The sequence below is a fragment of the Chinchilla lanigera genome, unplaced genomic scaffold, assembly GCF_000276665.1.
Source record: "Chinchilla lanigera isolate Chin_1 unplaced genomic scaffold, ChiLan1.0 scaffold00011, whole genome shotgun sequence".
Classification (NCBI taxonomy): Eukaryota; Metazoa; Chordata; class Mammalia; order Rodentia; family Chinchillidae; genus Chinchilla; species Chinchilla lanigera.
The window spans coordinates 9,217,531-9,235,751 of record NW_004955412.1 but is presented as its reverse complement, the minus strand read 5'-3'; the positions used below and the strand labels follow the sequence as shown (position 1 = coordinate 9,235,751).

At 36.5% G+C, this 18,221-nt stretch overlaps 1 protein-coding gene across 1 annotated transcript in view; it reads left to right on the top strand.

The window, feature by feature from the left end:
- Gucy1a2 (guanylate cyclase 1, soluble, alpha 2) overlaps window positions 1-17,723 on the top strand; it is a 262,305-nt gene extending 244,582 nt beyond the window's left edge. Inside the window, exon 8 of the mRNA XM_005378617.1 lies at window positions 10,240-17,723. Coding sequence (XP_005378674.1) covers window positions 10,240-10,447 — 208 coding nt within the window. The 3' untranslated portion in view covers window positions 10,448-17,723. The remainder of the gene's footprint in view (window positions 1-10,239) is intronic.
- Window positions 17,724-18,221: the final 498 nt, after the last annotated feature.

The window sequence follows — 18,221 nt, the reverse complement described above, 5'->3', positions numbered from 1 at the left end:
GATGCTCATCACTGTTCTTGTAAGTTACATTTTCACACATCCTCTGTTCTTGTGCTTGCTTCCGTAATGGCTTCTTTTACTTACCTCCTATGTGGCCCAACAAAGCTGATGTTAATATTATCCTGACTTATGAGGATATTGTGTTTGGGAAAAAATGATAGCTTTGACTCTAAACGGCCTTCCAAATGAAGCCAGAACGTTTAGTTTAGGATTTCAAAACTGGATCCCAGCTGCCTGCTTAAACCTTAACTCACTTTGCTATCTCACTCCGTTGAAAACACTGCCAAAAGCTCCGTATCATTTCTAATGTTTTTTTTTAAATTATTTTTTATTCTCTTTAATGGTTTGATCAATCTTGCACTCTTACATCTGGTAATCTGAGCAACTTCACCGAAGATAACAATATGCAATATAACAATCACTGTTAGTTCCTATCATTTTGTTTTGAAACCCTGTATCATTTTTATTGTTTTTGCTTTGTTTTTGTCTATGTTGTTATTTTGTTATTGTTTTTTAAATCTCTTTAAAGTGAAAAAAGTCCGAAAAGTCAATATCAGCTGAAAAACCAGCCCAGCAGGGCTCTAGGAGGTGGCACTGGGCCCAGCCACTACCCTAGTAGTCCCCTCTGCTGTGCCTCCACCTCCCTCTTTGCTGCTGTTACTGGACTGAGTCGGCATGCTTGAGCCCTGCTGGCTTTTCTGATTTCTTTTTCAACTTGTTTGTCACTGATAAATAAAAACACAACATCACACATTAAAAAAAAAAGAAAACACTGTCAAGTAAGCCGTTGAAAACTGGTTGATCCTGTTCACAATTCTTTTCTTACTAACTCTGACGACTATGTTCTTGATGTTCACTTGGTGCAATTCTGGACCTCTTAGAAATTTCTCTTTCTTAGTATATGTTTGAGATATGTAACCACCACATTCACCCTGGGGACTTGTTACATATACATATGGCATCTTTGTCACTTTATTTTACTTTATTTTTTCCAATCAGATTTTATTGGTGCATTTTAGTAGTACATAGTCATCACATTCATCATAGAGAATTTGTACCTGTACATGCTATAACTTGATTTTCCCCCATTCCTCTGACCTCCTTTCAACCTCTACTCCTTTTCCCATTTACCAAAGCTTAGTTTCCATATTTTCTTCTTTTCTTTTTTCTTACTTTTCCCTTCTTTCCCTTCCCTTCTTTCCCCCTCTCCTTTCCCTTGTTTCCCTCCTTATTTGAACATTTCCTTCCTGTTTCACAAAATATGCATTTGGTGCTTATTTACACATTCAGTTTCTCAAACCAGAGAAACCACATGATATTTACATTTACATATTAAATATATTTTACTTAAGAGCATTGTCTCATGGTGCATTGTTTGCTTAGAAATGTCTCAAATTTATCCTTCTTTATGGCAGAGTAGTACTCCATTGCATAAAAAAAATCACATCTTTATCCATGCACCAGTTGATGGGCACTTGGATTGTTTCCAAGGTTTGGCTATTATAAACTGTGCTGCTATAAACATAGGTGTACATATATCACTGTGGTATGGTGATTTTAATTCTTTCAGGAAGATACCAAGAAAGGGAATAGGTGGGTTGAATAGAACCTCTAGTCCTACTTTTTTGAGAAATCTCCATACTGATTTCCACAGTGGCTGCACCAGTCTACACTCCCACCAACAGTGGAGAAGGGCTCCTTTTACCCAACAGCCCAGCCAGCATTTGTTATTGGTTGATTTCTCAATAATAGCCATTCTTTCTAGGGTGAGATGGAATCTTAGTGTTGTTTTAATTTGTGTCTTTCAAATGACCAGTACTATTGAACACTTTTTTCATGTATTTATTTGCTGTTTGCATTTCTTCCTCTGAGGAGTATGTATTCACCTCAGATACCCATTTTGTGGATTAGGTCTTTAAATTGTGGGGAGGGTCTGTTTTTTCAATTCTTTTTTATGTTGAGATTCAGTTTTATTTTTGCTACTAACTAGGTAAAAACATACACATTGTATCTGTGGTACAGTCAATACAGATATAAGTCATTTGTCAGAGGGACAACTGGCTAAGAAGTTTTTCCACTCTGTGGGTTATCTTTGCACCCTGTTGGTGATTTTGTTTGGTGTATAAAAGCGTTTTAATAAGATGAGAGCCCAGTTGTTGATTCTTTGTGATAGTTCCTGTGCAATCGGGTTTTATTTGTGCAGATTTCAACTACACCAATGTCTTCATGAGTTTTACCTATTTTATCTTCCAGCAGATTTAATGTTTCTTTTTTAATATTTAGATCTTTGATCCATTTCAACTTTAGTTTAGTGAATGGTGAAAGATATGGGTCCAGTTTTGATCTTTGGCATGTGCAAACCCAGTTTTTCACCACATGGCTGTTGAAAAAGAGGCTATCTTTATTGCAGTGAATGTGTTTGTCACCTTTGTCAAAGATAAAGTGGTGAAGTATGACTGGAATTGTTTCTGCATCTTTTAAGCTGTTCCATTCATCTCAAGTTTGTTCTTTTTCCAGTACCATGCTGTTTTTATCACAGTAGCTTTGTGGTATAATTTCAAGTCAGGGATTTTGATGCCCCCTGCCTTGCCTTTGTTGGCCAGAATTGCCAGTGCTATTCTAGGTCTCTTCTGGTTCCAAATAAATTTTAAGATTTTTTTTTCCAATTCTGTGAGATATGTTTTTGGAATTTTGATCAGAATTGCATTAAATCTGCATAACAGTTTTAGAAGTATGGCCATTGTCACTATATTGGTTCTTCCTCCCCAAGAGCAAGGAACAGCTTTCAATTTTCTAATATCCTCTTCAATCTCCTTTTTCTGAGTACTGTAGTTTTTGAAGTAGAGGTCTTTTACTTTCTTTGATAGATTGATTCCTAGGTATTTCATATGCTATTGTGAAAGGTGTTGTTTTCCTAATTTCTCTCTCACTGAGTTTGTTATTCGTGTACAGGAAGACTATTGATTTTTGAGTGTTGATTTTGTATCCAGCTACATCTCTAAATTTGCCCATTAAATCTAGAAGTCTTTGATGGAATTTGGGGGTCTTCTATGTGGAGTATCATATTATCTGTGAATAATGATAGTTTAATTTCTTCCTTTCCTATTGTTATTTCTTCTTCTTGTCTAGTTGCTATGGCTAAAGTTTGCAGAACTATGTTGAATAAGAGTGGAATCAGAACACATTCTTGTCTTGTTCCTGATCTTAGAGTGAAGGCTTTCAGTATTTTTCTGTTTAGTATGATGTTGGCTGTTATGTTGTCATAGATGTTTCTTATTACATTGATATAAAAATGATCTATTCCATTTTTCTGTAGAGGTTTTATCATGAATGGGTGATGGACTATGTCAAAAACTTTTTCTTCATCTATTGAGATTATCATATTTTCCCCCCCTTGGCTCTGTTAATGTGGTGTATTACATTTATTGATTTATTCATGTTGAACCATCCCTGCATCCCTGGAATGACCCCATTTGGTCATGGTGTATAATCTTCTTGATCATTTGCTGCATTGTTTTTGCAAGTATCTTGTTGAAAATTTTTGCTTCTATATTCATTAAGGAGATCAACCTTTAGTTCTCTTTCTTAGTTGGGTCCTTCTCTGGTTTTTCTATCAGGATACTGCTTGCTTTCAGGAATGCATTTGGGAGTATTTCTTTCCTTTCAGTTTCATTAAAGAGTTTGAGAAGTAATGGTATTAGGCTTTCTCTAAATTTTTGGAGAATTTAGCCATGAATCCATCAGGGCCTGGGATTTTCTTTGTTTGTAGGTTCTTTAATTACATCTTTGATTTCATTGATTGCTATTGTTTTATATAGGATTCTCTTATCTTCCTTATTTAGCATTAGCAATTCATATGTATCTAGGAATTGGTCTATTTCTTGTGCATTTTTTATATTTTTGTACAAGTTCTTAAAGTAGGTATAGATGATATTCTGGATTTCTGGCAGGTCTGTTGGGATTGCTCCCTTTTCATTCTTAATTGCCTGGATTTGAGTCTTGTCTTTCCTTATTTATTTTGAGAACATTGGCTAAGGGTTTGTCAATTTTATTTAGTCTTTCAAATAAGCAACTCTTCTATTTATTCTTTGTATTATTATCATAGTCTCCAATGCAGTAATTTCTGCTTGGATTTTTATAATTTCCTTTCTTATATGAGCTTTGGGCTTGGCCCATGTCTTGGTTACTTTTCTCTCATTGCTGGGACAAAATACCTGATGCCCAAAATTAAGGAAGGAAAGGTTTATTTCGCTTACAGTTTATGGAGGTTTCGGTCCATACTTGGCAGGTTACAAGGCAGAGTGGCACATGGCAAAGGGCCACAGTTCATGGTGACAGAACACAGCAAAAGCAACAAGCACACAAGGGAGGAATGGCGGCAAGCAGCCTCTTCCTCTCCCTTACATGTGCAAACTATCCACCCCAGGGTGGGTGGAGCTCTCACACCCATAATCAATAAAACTCTAAAAGCCTGCCCCATGACCACATGCGGCTTTGGGGGGACACACAGACACAAACCATAACAGGCCCCTCTTCTTTTCTAGAAGTTTGAGGTTTAACATTAACTTGTTTATATGAGTTTCCTTTGTTTTCCTGATATGGGTATTTGCTGCTATAAATTTCTCTCCTAGGACTGCTGCCGTTTTGTCTTATAAATTCTAGTATGTTGCACTGTCATTATCATTTAATCATAGAAATTGTCTAATTTCTTCTTTAATTTCATCAATGACCCATGGGTTGTTTGGGGGGGTCTATTTAATTTCCATGCATTTATCAAATTCTTGTGTTTTTTTGCCACTGATTTCCAATTCCATTGCACTGTGGTCTGATCATATGCATGGGATAATTTCAACTCCTTTGCATTTACTTAAGTGTGTTCTAGGAGCTACTATATGGTCTATTTTGGGGAATATCCTGTCTGTAGTTGAGAAGAATGTGTATTCTGATATTGTGGGGTAGAACACTATGTTGATATCTACTAAGTCTACTTATTCAAAACATTGGCTCATTTCTAATATTTCATTATTTGTGAATTGAGATCTCCTAATACAATTCTATTAGTGCTTATTTGATTTTCTGTGTCTGTTAATATTTGTTTTATATAGTTGGGTATTTGTTGTATATATATTTAAGATTATTATCTCCTCCTCTTGTATTGTTCCCTTTACAAGGATGTTGTGACCTTCTTTGTGTCTCTTCATCAGTCTTGGCATGAAATTCACTTTGTCTTCAAATAGAATAGCTAGTGCTGCTTTTTTATGGGTTCTTGTCACATGATGTAGTTTGGGGTTTTTAAGGGGAACAATATAATACAGGACACATATTTTATAAGATTATTTATAATAGTCACCCAAAGAATCATTACAAAAGGAGAGTGAAAGAAATCTCTTCACTCTAAAGACCAAAGAATCCAGCTGAGTGCCTGGATCCTAAAGTAATGTCCTGCATGAGTCCTGCTGAAGACCCGGAACCCATAACAATGCCTTTCATGAATTCAACTGGAGGCCTAGAGCCCATGACAATGTCTCATGCATGTCTGTTTCATGAATCTGCACTGAGAAGCCCCAAAGGTCAGTAGTGGAAATTAGAAAGTCTATGCCAGCAGGATGAAGAATCTGTGATAGCAGGTTGAGGGTCTGAACTGGAGCCAGGAAGTGATGCTCAAAATAAGAACCAGAGCTCCCCCAAAAAGTACCACAGCCATCCTCAGCAATAGTGAGATCCTAAGCTCCTCCAATGATGAGAAAAGCTGAGTTCCCATCAGGAAAGCCAATGAGACAAGGTTTTCCAGGAGACTGAGCAGTGCACCAACTTTCCTCCATATCCAGGAAGTGGTGCTCAAAGTAGTGACCAGAGCTCCCCCAAGCGAACTGTAGTCATTCCCAGGGACACCAAGGTCCCAAGCTCCTTCAGTAAGGAGAACAGCCAAGTTCATCAGGAAAGCCAGCATGACAAGATCCTCCAAGAGAAGCAACAGCAGCTCTAGGAAAACTAACAGTCCATTAAAGCTTGTAACAGCACCCAATGCTTCTAACAGCCCCCAATACTTCTAACAGCCTCTCCAGTTCTGACTCTTATGCTGCTGGCAGCAATCCTCAGGTAGGCCTCCTGCACCCAGCCCTATGCTAGTTTAGTTCAGCTGGATGTTACAAGTTCACCACCAGTTGTCAATCCACCACACATGGAGTATTATTTTCCATTCTTTCAGTCCATGATTTCTTTTTGAATTAAATGTGTTTCTTGTATGCAGCATATTGTTGTTTCTTGGTTCGTGGTCCATTCTGTTAGTGTGTTTGTTTTGATTGGTGAATTGAGGCAGTTAAAATTGATGGTTATCATTGATGTGTATTGACTTATCCTTGTCATGTTATTTTCCTGTTGTTGGCTCCTAACCCTCCCCCCATTTAATTGTTTGCCTTGCCTGGTAGATTCCCTCTGTTGCAGTTCATGGAGCTGTTGCAGTTCATGGAGACCTTCATGAGACATATTGTTATCTCTTTTTAGAATGTCCTTCAAAACATTTTGGAGTGCTGGTTTTGTGTAGATGTATTTCCTTGGGTGTTCTTTGTCATGGAAGTATCTTATTTCTCCATCAGTTTTTAAAGATAGTTTTGAAGGATAAATCAATCTTAGTTGGAGGTTGTTTCCCTTTTGGTCTTCAAATACATCAGTCAAACTTTTGCTTTACTTAAGGGTCTGTGTTGACAGCCTAGAAAATGACATACTACAGTAATCATCAGCTGTGATTCTGATGGGCTTTCCTTCATATATGATGTGTTTCTTTTCTTCAACAGCTTTTAATATTCTATTCTTGTATTGAATTTCTCAAATCTTCATTAGCATATGCCTAACTGTAGATTTTTTTGATCATAGCTAGCTGGAGTTGTCTATGCTTCACTTATCTATGTGTCAAAGTCTTTTTCCCTGCTAGGGAAGTTTTCTGCCCTGACATCTGTGAATATTTTTTATATCATTTAGGCTATTTCCTGCCTTTTCATCAACTCAAATCAATCTTATGTTATTCTTCTTTGCATCATCTAGCAGCTTCCAGATTGATTTCTTATGGTCCCTTGCTATTTTTAAGAATTCTCTCTTTTCATGATCACTAACCACAAGCATGTATTCTATATCTGAGATTCAGTACTCTCTTTGGCTCATTCTGTTGTGGATACTTTCAGTGGACTTTTTATTCTCCTGAATATCTGCTTGTAACTGTTTTATGGATTCCATTTCTTTTCTATTTTGGGCATTCATGGCTTCCACAATTTTCTTAAGCTTTTGGTGTTTTTTTTGTCTGTATCTGCTCTAGAGTCACTAAGGATAGTTTTTTTTTTTTTTTTTTTTTTGTCAACACCATCTGTGCAGTAATCTGAGAAATTATTTCTGATTTTATTTTTTTAGAGCCTCATTCATGTGCTTTCTTGTTACTACTTCAGAGAGGCCAAGGGGTGGCTTTCAGATTGTACCAATTTCTTGCTCCCTGCGTTCGCCTTTCGTGAACTGGATGTCGGGAGTTGCATCTTGTTTAAGTGTCTTCTCATTTTCTTTCTTTTTTAAAGTTTAATTCCTGGGTTGTTGGTTATAATTTACCTATCGTTAGTTGCTTCATTGCTAGTATTTAGAACACCTAGGAAATGACTACTTCTCAGACGTATCTTCCAGGTATAAAGGTTGCTACCTACTTGGCCCAGTCTCTGCTTTTTTTGGCACTGGCCCATGTTATTTCCTATAACTCTTGGGAAATCTCAGTCTTGGTATACAAGGAAGATCATCTTGGTTATGTCTTTTTGGCTAAAGTGGTACAATCAGCAATAATAATTGCATCAAACACAGCCTAAAAAATGACATACTGCAGTAACCATTGATTTAACACCTTTAACCAAATGAACTAGATTTACAGTTATATAACAAAATGTAAAATGAACCAGAAAATTATATGCAATAAATAAGTCTTTGATATGTCAATTTTACCCTCAGGGGAAAAATGTAAAGGGGGTTAGGGAAAAAACAGAGAAGTAAAGAGAAAGAGATTAGAGGCAAGGTTGAGGACAAAGGGGAATCAAGCAAACTTTGGGAAACTGGTGCAGAACACAAAAGACAGGAGGGAAAGAAAGAGAGAAGAAATAAAAGGAAGAACAAAACAGAACAGGAACCACAAAAAAGCTAGAAACCACATTCACACTCATATAAAAACAATATCAAAAAGTGAAGGAGAAAAAAACCAAAAACAAACAACATTAACAACAACAACAACAACAAAAACACAGAAGAGAGAGAAAGAAAAAAAGAAAAGAAATAGTCTACCTCTAGGTTTGTCTTTTCTGTCACTGGTAGACAATGTGTGGAGACAGAGTCCAGATCATTGTTGATTTATCCCAGCAAACCAGTGGTAGCTTTATGGCAGGGCAGTACATAATCTCAGCGAGCCACAGACTAGACACATTCAGCCTGCTGTGGTCTGGGCACCTTCTGTGGGTTTGAACTCAGCAGGGAGTTGTTAAATTGATCCAGCAGTTCTGAGTTCTGAGCTCAATTGGCCCCTCTCCAAAATAGCTCCTGGCCAGTCATGCTGTCCTGCTGGACAACCAAGCCCTCAGCACTCACCCGCAGCTAGTGCTGTCTTTCACCTCCACTGTTCCCTTCCACTGCTGTAACTGCTGCATCTCTCCATAGAGACTCCTGGTGTTGCCAGCAGTCACTGTGTCCACAGATTTGAACTGTCCCTCCCACGCCGAGAGTTCCTCCTCAGGGAGGAGGCTCTACCAGCTACCTCCTTCTTCTTCACTGACATTTGTCTCCTTGATCTTCCCATGAGCTTCAATTCCCATGTCAGATCTTTCCTGGATGTGGGGCGCCCACTTCACTCCATCTTTCTTCCTTGCATGGCTATGTGCCAGGGTCTGGATAGCAATAGTCAGAGAAAGAAAGGCTCTTTCTCTGCTGCTTAGCACATCCCCATCTTCCCAGAAGTCCATCTTGTCATTTTAAATGCACTTCTTTTATCAATTTTATTTTTATTAGTATGTGTTTTCAGTACACAATGATTACATCCCTTGTCTGGAGTTGGTACATGTACATAACACATCTTAATTCTTTTTTTGTCTCTCTCTCCTCCCTTTCTTTCTCACTCTCTCCATTTTTGGTCATTTTCCATTTTGCAAAAAATCTATCTCCCTACTTCCCATCATCTCTCTATTATTTGACTCTTTGTTTAGGGTATCTTCTATAACAGAAACCATGTGACAAATGCACTTCTTAAAAGGCATCTCAGACAAGAAGTCTATGTGGTCCTTCTACTGGAAACATCTTTCCTCTTCTTGCCTTCTGCAGTTTTTGAAAATCTGTCTTGTTATCTAGCTTTTTTATGCCCTCTATTCCATTTCATACTACTTTTATATTACTTTTTATTGTTTATAGAGTGTTTTTTGTTGTTTTTCTTTTATTCCCTGCACCTAAGAGCCTTCTTGTGCAGTAAACATTCCATAAGAAGTTTTTGAATCGAGTTGAATTGAATTGTATAGCCACATTTTGAGGTATGGGTATCAAACTGAATCTTTCATGTAACTTGACAAGTTTACAAACTAAATCTTCCCTAGTATATATGTTATGAAAAAAGTCTGTAAGTGTGAGTGAAAGGGAAGAATCAAGCTTTTCACTAATAAATACTAGTGACTTTGGAAAATATGTATTGTATTGCTAGAAATCAGTAATCAACACAAGTACCTGGGGTCCTGAAATGTTTTACAAAGTTCAATACTTGATTTATGTGTTTGACAAGGAGGATACACATTTAAAACTTATTGAGAGTCTACAAAATACAAAAAGAGTGCTCTAGAATTTGGAGAAGTTTTCAAAACAGGAAAAATCCTGCACATTTGATGTAAAGTCTTGCCTTATATTGTTTTCGTAGCACTGTGTTTAGAGGAAAAAATCAAATTGAAAAAAATATTTTTCAAGAAATACTGTGTAGAAAGCAAACGTAGTTGAACAAATATTTTTAAGTAGCACCATGAGCAGTTTTGTGGGTTTTTTTTTCTATTACTGTAACAAGGAAGGATTTTTTTCTGAGTTAAAACTTTTCCTGGTATTTGAAGTCCTATAAAGGTCATATCTATCAAAGAAATAGGGGTAAGTATAGTATGAGCACAGTTCTAGATCAGGTTCTCAAATCTTTAGAATTTCTGTCCATTTATTTACATTTCCTGTGATATTTGATTCACGTCATTTCCATTTTCTTAGATTATTAAAACGAGAAGAAAGTTTCACATTCATTCCTCGGTCCCGTGAAGAACTTCCAGACAACTTTCCAAAGGAAATCCCTGGGATCTGCTATTTCCTGGAGGTAAGGACTGGTCCAAAGCAGCCAAAGCCTTCTCTTTCTTCATCAAGAATAAAAAAGGTTTCCTACAACATCGGCACCATGTTCCTCCGGGAGACAAGCCTCTAAGACCCGCAGACCCAAGACTCCTCCAAAAAGCACAAGCCCAGACCATGGGTCACTACAGGAGGATGGGAAGAGATGCTTCTCTTTCGATGCTTTCTTGAGAATAAGCAGTGGAATTTCTGTTATGACAGGCAATAATCCTAGAAAAAAGTCGTGTGACTGCTGTCCATAGAAAGGCTGAAGGTGGGGGAATATAAAATGTGTCTATATAAGTGTCATGCGGAGATATATGTATATATATATATTATATATATATATAATATATATAATATATATATGGATCCTGTTTTAAAACAAACCAATAGACTCCTTGTTGTCTTGTTTTTCACCCACACAGTTATCTTTCCCTATATATTTGTATCACTTTTGAGAGCCAGTTTTGAGTATATATTCCTACATTTAGTGAATTGGTAGGTGAGGAATATTTTCTAATTTTCTTTTTCTGAATAGACATTTCATACATACATCATGGCAGTGTGGTACACTTCCCAGCAGGAAGAATTGTAACTCAGTAAAATATTTTAGGGATATTACCTATTTTTATATATATCTCTTCTAGATAATTACATTTCACACAACGTTATTAGATTTTCAGAACCTGCTACTGCATTGTTGGTATATTATGTAATGCTAACTGACTAATCTAATATAGTTTCACTTGTTTAGAGAGATTAGTGCTTGGACTGGGAATACATATAACCAAGGATTCAGATGCTGAGAAAGTGTTGTATGTCTGTTAGTAAGATATATTTTTTAGATTTAATTATTGTAGCATGGAGTCCAGTGGTAATGGAATTTTCTCACAGCAGATACATTTGTAACTAAGATTAATGAGAGGATTTTTTTGCTGTCTTCTAACACATATCAGTCAAAGGAAAATGCTTTATTACCTTGGACCCTTTTTAATGTAGCAGCTGTAAATATAGATATTTTAACATTAAACTGCATTCTAATGAACAGCATCCTTCTAAGTCATATGTTAACAATTCCCTTTCCCTTCCCAAGTTGATGCTTCCTAAGAGCTGACTGCCATTCCCAAAAGCAAATTTCTCAGATACTGGTATTACTGACACAAAAGTATCCAAGCATTTTGCCAAGAATATTGTTCCTTATTGCATAATGCAAATCAAGGAATGCCCTGTATTTTATGTTATTGAGTTTTTCTTTTAAATGTTCTTCTCTAGTTTGATTGACTTGGCTTTTAAATTCCTTGAATGACCTCCATGAACTCCGAAGTTCTAACCTTTCGAACTAGTAATCACTGTAGTCACAGACAGGTTTCCATTGCACGTCCTGCTATAACGAAGTTGTTCTCCCATTAATCAACACTGCATGAGAAATAGTGTCACAGGCTCACAGTAAAATTGTGAGCACAGTGTGTCCAGCGTTTTCCTCTTTTGGATCAGATATAAACCTAAATTTCTATTAAGGTTAATGAGCTGGAAGTATTGTTACCTTAACATCTTTGGAGTAGACATTTTCTACTCTAGTATGTATCCTCATTGGTAGTTTATGTCTACTAAATGCAATATATTATTTTTCATTCAGGGATTTGGCTGCATTGTGATCTGGTTATGATATAACTCAACTAAGGTGTATATTAATTAATTTCCAATGTAGTCTATGAGGCATAATTAACGTTGTTAAGCTCTCTAAGTGTGTGGCTAGAAAACATTTATAGATATGCAACTTACTCGTTGTAATTTTCATCTTTTTTATAATTTGAGCTCTTTTCTCACCCTATGGTTTAAGAGAACATAATTGCAGCACTCTTCCTATGGAGAATACAGGCCACAGTTACTGCGGTCTTGAACTTTGCCTATCCCGCTGTTTCCTGGGCCCAGGTCTCTGCTTTTAATTCCATAGAGAGCAAAGGCCAGGTTACATGCAGAAGGCTGTGTAGGCTGGAGGCAGGGTATGTTCATGACGTGAATTAATCACAAGAAATCTCGTCAGGGAACTTGTCCTTTTTAGGAGACAGTGTGTCTGTGTGTGGGGTGGTTATAGCCAGTATGGTTAGGGGCTGGAAGCACCTCAGTCCTCATGGCAATATTGGAAAATTGCCTGAGAAATTTTGAGGGGCTTCTCACAGCACAGCAGCATGGGGATAGGTCCAACATCACGCCCGCCATTTATGCTTATTCTGTGCAGTAATTTGGAGCTTACTTTGATATATTTAGTCAACAGACATTCTGGTGATAATGTGTTTTGTAACCATATGGCTGAAATGGACTTTCAGGAATCACCCAATCTATTTCTCTGCTTCTTGTAAAAAATTGCTTAAGCAACTATTCTAAACATATGGTTGTTTTCTTTGTACTTAAAAATATGTGTGGGAATTATCTATACTTTAAAGGAAAATTGGAAATCCACTCCATCATTTGGTAATTGTTAGTAGGGCTCTGGAGAAGAATTTGTGGATATACTTTCAACTTTTCAGAAGAATCATAAACTCTATAATGGTTTCTATGATTTCATATAAGAAGTAGCCATTTACACTGTCACAAATCTCCCATGTCAGAGATCTATTATATATCACAAACAGAATAAAAACTACATTTTTCATATAATTAATATATATATTTTTGAAGTTAGTCTGAGGCAATGGGCTCATCTTTTATCATTTTGCCAACCTATTAATGTTGACAATTACAGTTATACTGTTACTATGTGTGTTTGTAAGATACTGCATCAAATGTCTGTTCATTCTAGCTGCAGTCAGAAATTAGATGCTGTGAGAAAAAATCCTATTTTCATTTGTGCTATCCAATACAGTGCATATATTCTAGCCTAGAAACTGTGTATGTAAAATGTGCCAGCATTTATATTTTATTTGACTAATACCTGTACAGTATTCTCATTTACTTACAAGCTGTTAGGAATATTATGGATTTTAGCATGACAAATGAAAAGGAACTTAAATAATATCCCCCAGAAACCAAGTGATATTAATTAATATAATGGCTTTAACCCACGCTAAAAAGAGTACCTTAAATTGTAATCTGGTACCTATAACTGCCCTCTTTTAATACTCTTTAATGAAGCTAATTTGGAGAAGTCACTTTATAACTAGCCATTAGTATTAAGACTTCACATTGGTGTCATGATTATTTTAGTGGAGAGAACACCTTCATCTGCAAATCGATAATCTAACAAAATTGATATCCTCAAATATTTACTTAAAACTTACTGTACAATATCTGCTTTGTGAAACATGAACATAGCAGTGGCCATGTTAAAAAATAATAGTATAAGGGGCTGGGGTTTAGCTCAGCGGCACAGCACCTGCCTGGCAAGTGCAAGGTTGTGAGTTCGATTCTTGGTACCGGAAAAACAAACAAACAAAAAAATAATAGTATAGCCCAGAAACATGTTAATTGGACATCTTAGCTGTGTCACATACAGGTGAAGAAGATAAAGCTTCTAGGTTACCCTGACAGAACCACCTAAAATTTGCCTCTATATTCATCTTCCCTGTTAAATTTTAAAGTATTTTGAGCTTCTCTTTTAATTTGTGATAATGTTTGGAATCCAAAGAACTGCGACCTGCTCTGGCTCTGAGTCAGATACTAATACTTGAGATTTGAGAATGGGTGGGTGGAATCAGCACTTAAAGGTGAGCTCTCAGCCTCACACTTCTGCCTCTTGTCCCAGGACATTGATGTTAGGAAGCATTTTATTGTAGAAGTTTTCTTCTCCAGAAAAAAAGAAAAAGCAAAACAGCACAATGACAGCTTAAACAAAATCTCATTCACAAGGACAGCAACCTTTTACATTTAGAAGTTTCTTCAAAAAGCTCTGCTGATGAAGCTAAAACAACTGAGTAAGATACAAAGGGAAAAGCCATGAGGAATTTGGAAAACCACTAGGCTTGTGTTTCATGCAGAATCATATTGCTGCTGGTTGAAATCATGTGACAAATGTCTTACGATATCAAGAGGGAGCTCAAGATTATGATCATCATTAAATATGTTTGTTGAAGGCTCCTTTGGTTTCTGACTTGTTAGGACAGGTGCTGTAGATGGCTAGGGTGGAAAGTAAAAGTTTTGTATATAGGTCTCTGGCGTGCCGTGCATTCTGAGCAAGAGTTACCCAGCTCCGATCCTCTCTCACTCTCTGCTGTCACTCAAAGCCATCTCATTGCATTAGCCTAGCCGCATCAAACTTTACTGTCTCTCTGCTGTTGAACCCAAGATGGCTGCGGAAAGATTTACTGGTGCCTGATTCAGACAGACGAGCCCACACTGCTCCAGGCCTGAGTTATAATATTCACTTTTGTCTGATATGCTAGGGAATTACTTGCATCTGCTGTTTCTCCCTCCATTCTTTCTTCAAAATATATATTCTTTCTTTTGAACCCAGGCACTTTATGCAACTTCTCTGAATTTTCCTTTGGAATTAATTATACATGACCCTGAATATTCTTAGGATGACATCACATGACTTTATCCAATAAAAACCTAGAAATTCAAGAATAAGAACCAAGCCCTATATTATAAGTTAGTTAATTCTATTAGATCATAGAACTCCAACTACAAAAATCATGTCTTTTTAGAGGCTTCTATAAGCATAACTTGCTGGAGATAATCCAAAAATCCACATGCTAATGACAATGAATTATTGAAGCTTAAAATATCCATTGTGAATGGCTTTTTGGGCATCTCTTCATATGACTATACCTAACTCAGAGTCAATTTAATATGCATGTGAGTTGAGCTAACATGGTGGAATAAGATTTATTGTTAAATGGGTAAATTGACCCTAACTATGGACTCTATTTCAGGATTCTCTCAGTGGTGAATGAATAGCAGATACTGATATTACACACAGATTATTATAATATTTTCACAGAATATGGAGATAGTGTGCAAAATTCCTTCCTTACACTTGATTTAAACAATTGGAGCCCAAGTATTACTGTCCTGTCACCTTTTTGTTTCCTGTCTTTGTTCTCTCTCTTGTCACTTAAAAAAGTCACTAATACATTTATAATACAGGGAGAATTACAGCTAACTTCATACTGTACCTATGCATATTCTTAGTTCATATGTGTTTATTAAATGTAGATGTTACATGATTAAAATCAGTAATGTTTTGGGGAAGAGTTGAGAACGTGGATAAGTCAAGTTTATGTCTTTTATTTCTAAAATGTTGTGACTAGATCACGGCTTCACTAAACACCTCATTGTCATTCTGTCCTTTTTAAGAAATGACCTAATTCAATGGTTCAGTTGATCTGCTTGGAAGTATCTGAAAACCTTGCATAGGGAATTACATTGGAGTTTTAAGAGTGCAGGTTACTGGGTTTTACTTTCAGAGATCTGGATTCAGTAGGTCTCAGGTAGGGCCTAGGAATCTGCATTTAGAAAACCACTCCCAGTAATGCTACCATGCAGCCAGATTTGGGGACCATTGAAAAGTGCATGAATAATCTTCACTACTAGAAGTAAATACAAGTTTACTGAGAAGCAATACATCAGTTCACGTGTAGCCATTTTTAAAGTTAAACATTGTCTGAGCTTCATACCATTATCTGTCCCATGAATTTTAGTTTTAAAATTTGTAGGCTGCTTTTTTGAACACGAGTCTTCAAACTTATTAGAGACAGAAATTAATACTGATAAGCATGAGGGATGAATATTGCTCACTATAGGGCTATTAGGCATACTGGCTATGGTACCATTTTCTTAGTTACTGCTGGAGCAATGCAGTACGTCACATTTGCTGGTCCTCACCACTGCGCCATACATTATGAAGTTTAGAACACAGAAACAAATGTGGAAGTGACAGCCTTACTTCTGAATGCTTTACACTTTATCTTATGATAAGACAGTAACTTAATACTAAGCCTCACTCTGTACTTTTCCTATGGAATTGTGCATTCATCTGAAAGTGACTTCCTAGCAATACCTTATAACAACATTTGAAGCAATAATTTAAGCCATGATGATGATGCCATATAAAATGTGCACTTCTCTGCATTATGTAGAACCTTTGAAAAAACAAAGACATGGTTTATATAAGCAATTATGTAGCTGGTGTGGACTTTTTAAAGATACCATTTTGAAGCAAAATGAGCAGCAAGCGATGATGGAGAGAAAATATCTGAGCAAATGACATGCTCAGCCTCCCTTAGAAGCTATTCATTTGCAAACATGCCATAAAGCATTTAGTGTATCAGATTACTTCTTGTGTATCATTTAAAAATACCTAGCGTAGTATATTTTCTGTTTCTCTCAATTTTGATTTGAGCATTATTTGTGATGCTGCCTCTTAGGATCTTTGTGAATGACAGTAAGGAGCAAGTTAAGGGTGAGTGGATGAAGAAGATGGAGCACAGGTTGGAAGAACTGACTGAGAGAGTAGGTGACACAAAAATATGAATATATTTGGGTACACTTTAATCCAAATGTTGGTTTGGTAAGGATTTGAAAGATGAAGGATCAAAAGAGCTCCGTGTGATTATTCCCTGCGAGAGCTACACTAGTAAGATTAGTAAGTATAATAATGTTTTGACCTAAGAAGATGATTGGCTGAGAATCATTCCTAGTATAATTTAAAAATCTTTGAAAATGATTAAGCAGTAAATTTTTAAAATATCAACTTGAATAATTCCTGTTTAGTCTTCTTAAAGTATGTTTTAAATGAAATGTGGCACTGTCAATAATATCAATCTGTTCATACACTTATCTATTGTTTAGAGTGATGTATTAGGATTACAGTTAAAAGCAGCTAGTAAATTTATGTTATAATGAGCAATATCTAAAGATCAGATTATCGTTTATCATCTAAATTTAGATACATTCCCAAGTATCTGAATAAATACAGTTCCTATTGTTGCCTAGAGATGTAGACTCTCCTCTAATTTTGAGCTCTAGATGGATAGGTTTGATTATATTTGACCTTTACTTTCCTATTCTTGGTAGCAAAACTTAATATCCTCCTGCCCACAATTGGAAAATCAAAATCAAACAGAATTGTGGATTTACTGAAAGAGTTTTGACATCATACTTTTGTACTTCAGTGGATGCTTAAGTCCTTAATAAGTATACAGTTGAGTGTTCATAAATGATAAAAAAGGACTTAACTTGAATCCACTAAATTACTCTAAATTTATCCTCCTAGTTCATCCATCTAGTTTACAATCAGATAATTCTTAATATTAGACCAAAGTACTCTTGCTTATTATTTGAAAGCCAGTGAGAGCGAAAGAGAGGGAGAAAGGAAGACAGGGAAAGAGAAGTAGGGAGAGAGGGGGGAGAGAGAGAGAGAGAGAGAGAGAGAGAGAGAGAGAGAGAGAGAGATTGAGACTGAGACTAAAAGGCCAGTCAAAATGGTATCTTGTTTTTCTGTTTCTTTAATTAAAGAATTAGTTTATATCCAGTCTTCCTTAGGGATGTTTTCAGTATTTAGAGATAGAGGAGACACTGCTAAATCCATTTTTAGTGTGGTCCATAAAATATCACTGAATGTAAATGGGGAAGGAATGTAATAATTGGAGTAAAATCAGAAATATGCAAAATTGCTTCTTTGCATAATCTCACTTTCTGAAGACTGTTCCCTGCATGCTTCAGCCTGGTAGTCATACATCAAATTCAGGAGTAAAGGGCCTATCCAGGGGTGGGTGGGGCAGGTTCTTGAGATGACCCTAAGCAGAAAGACTTCATTTTTTCCTTCAGCAAGGTATAGAGACTCCAAGAAGAGGCAATTTCCATGGTACATACCTCTGGCTTAAAGAAAGCCAAATGACTCATTTGACTAGTGGTCGCTCTTACTG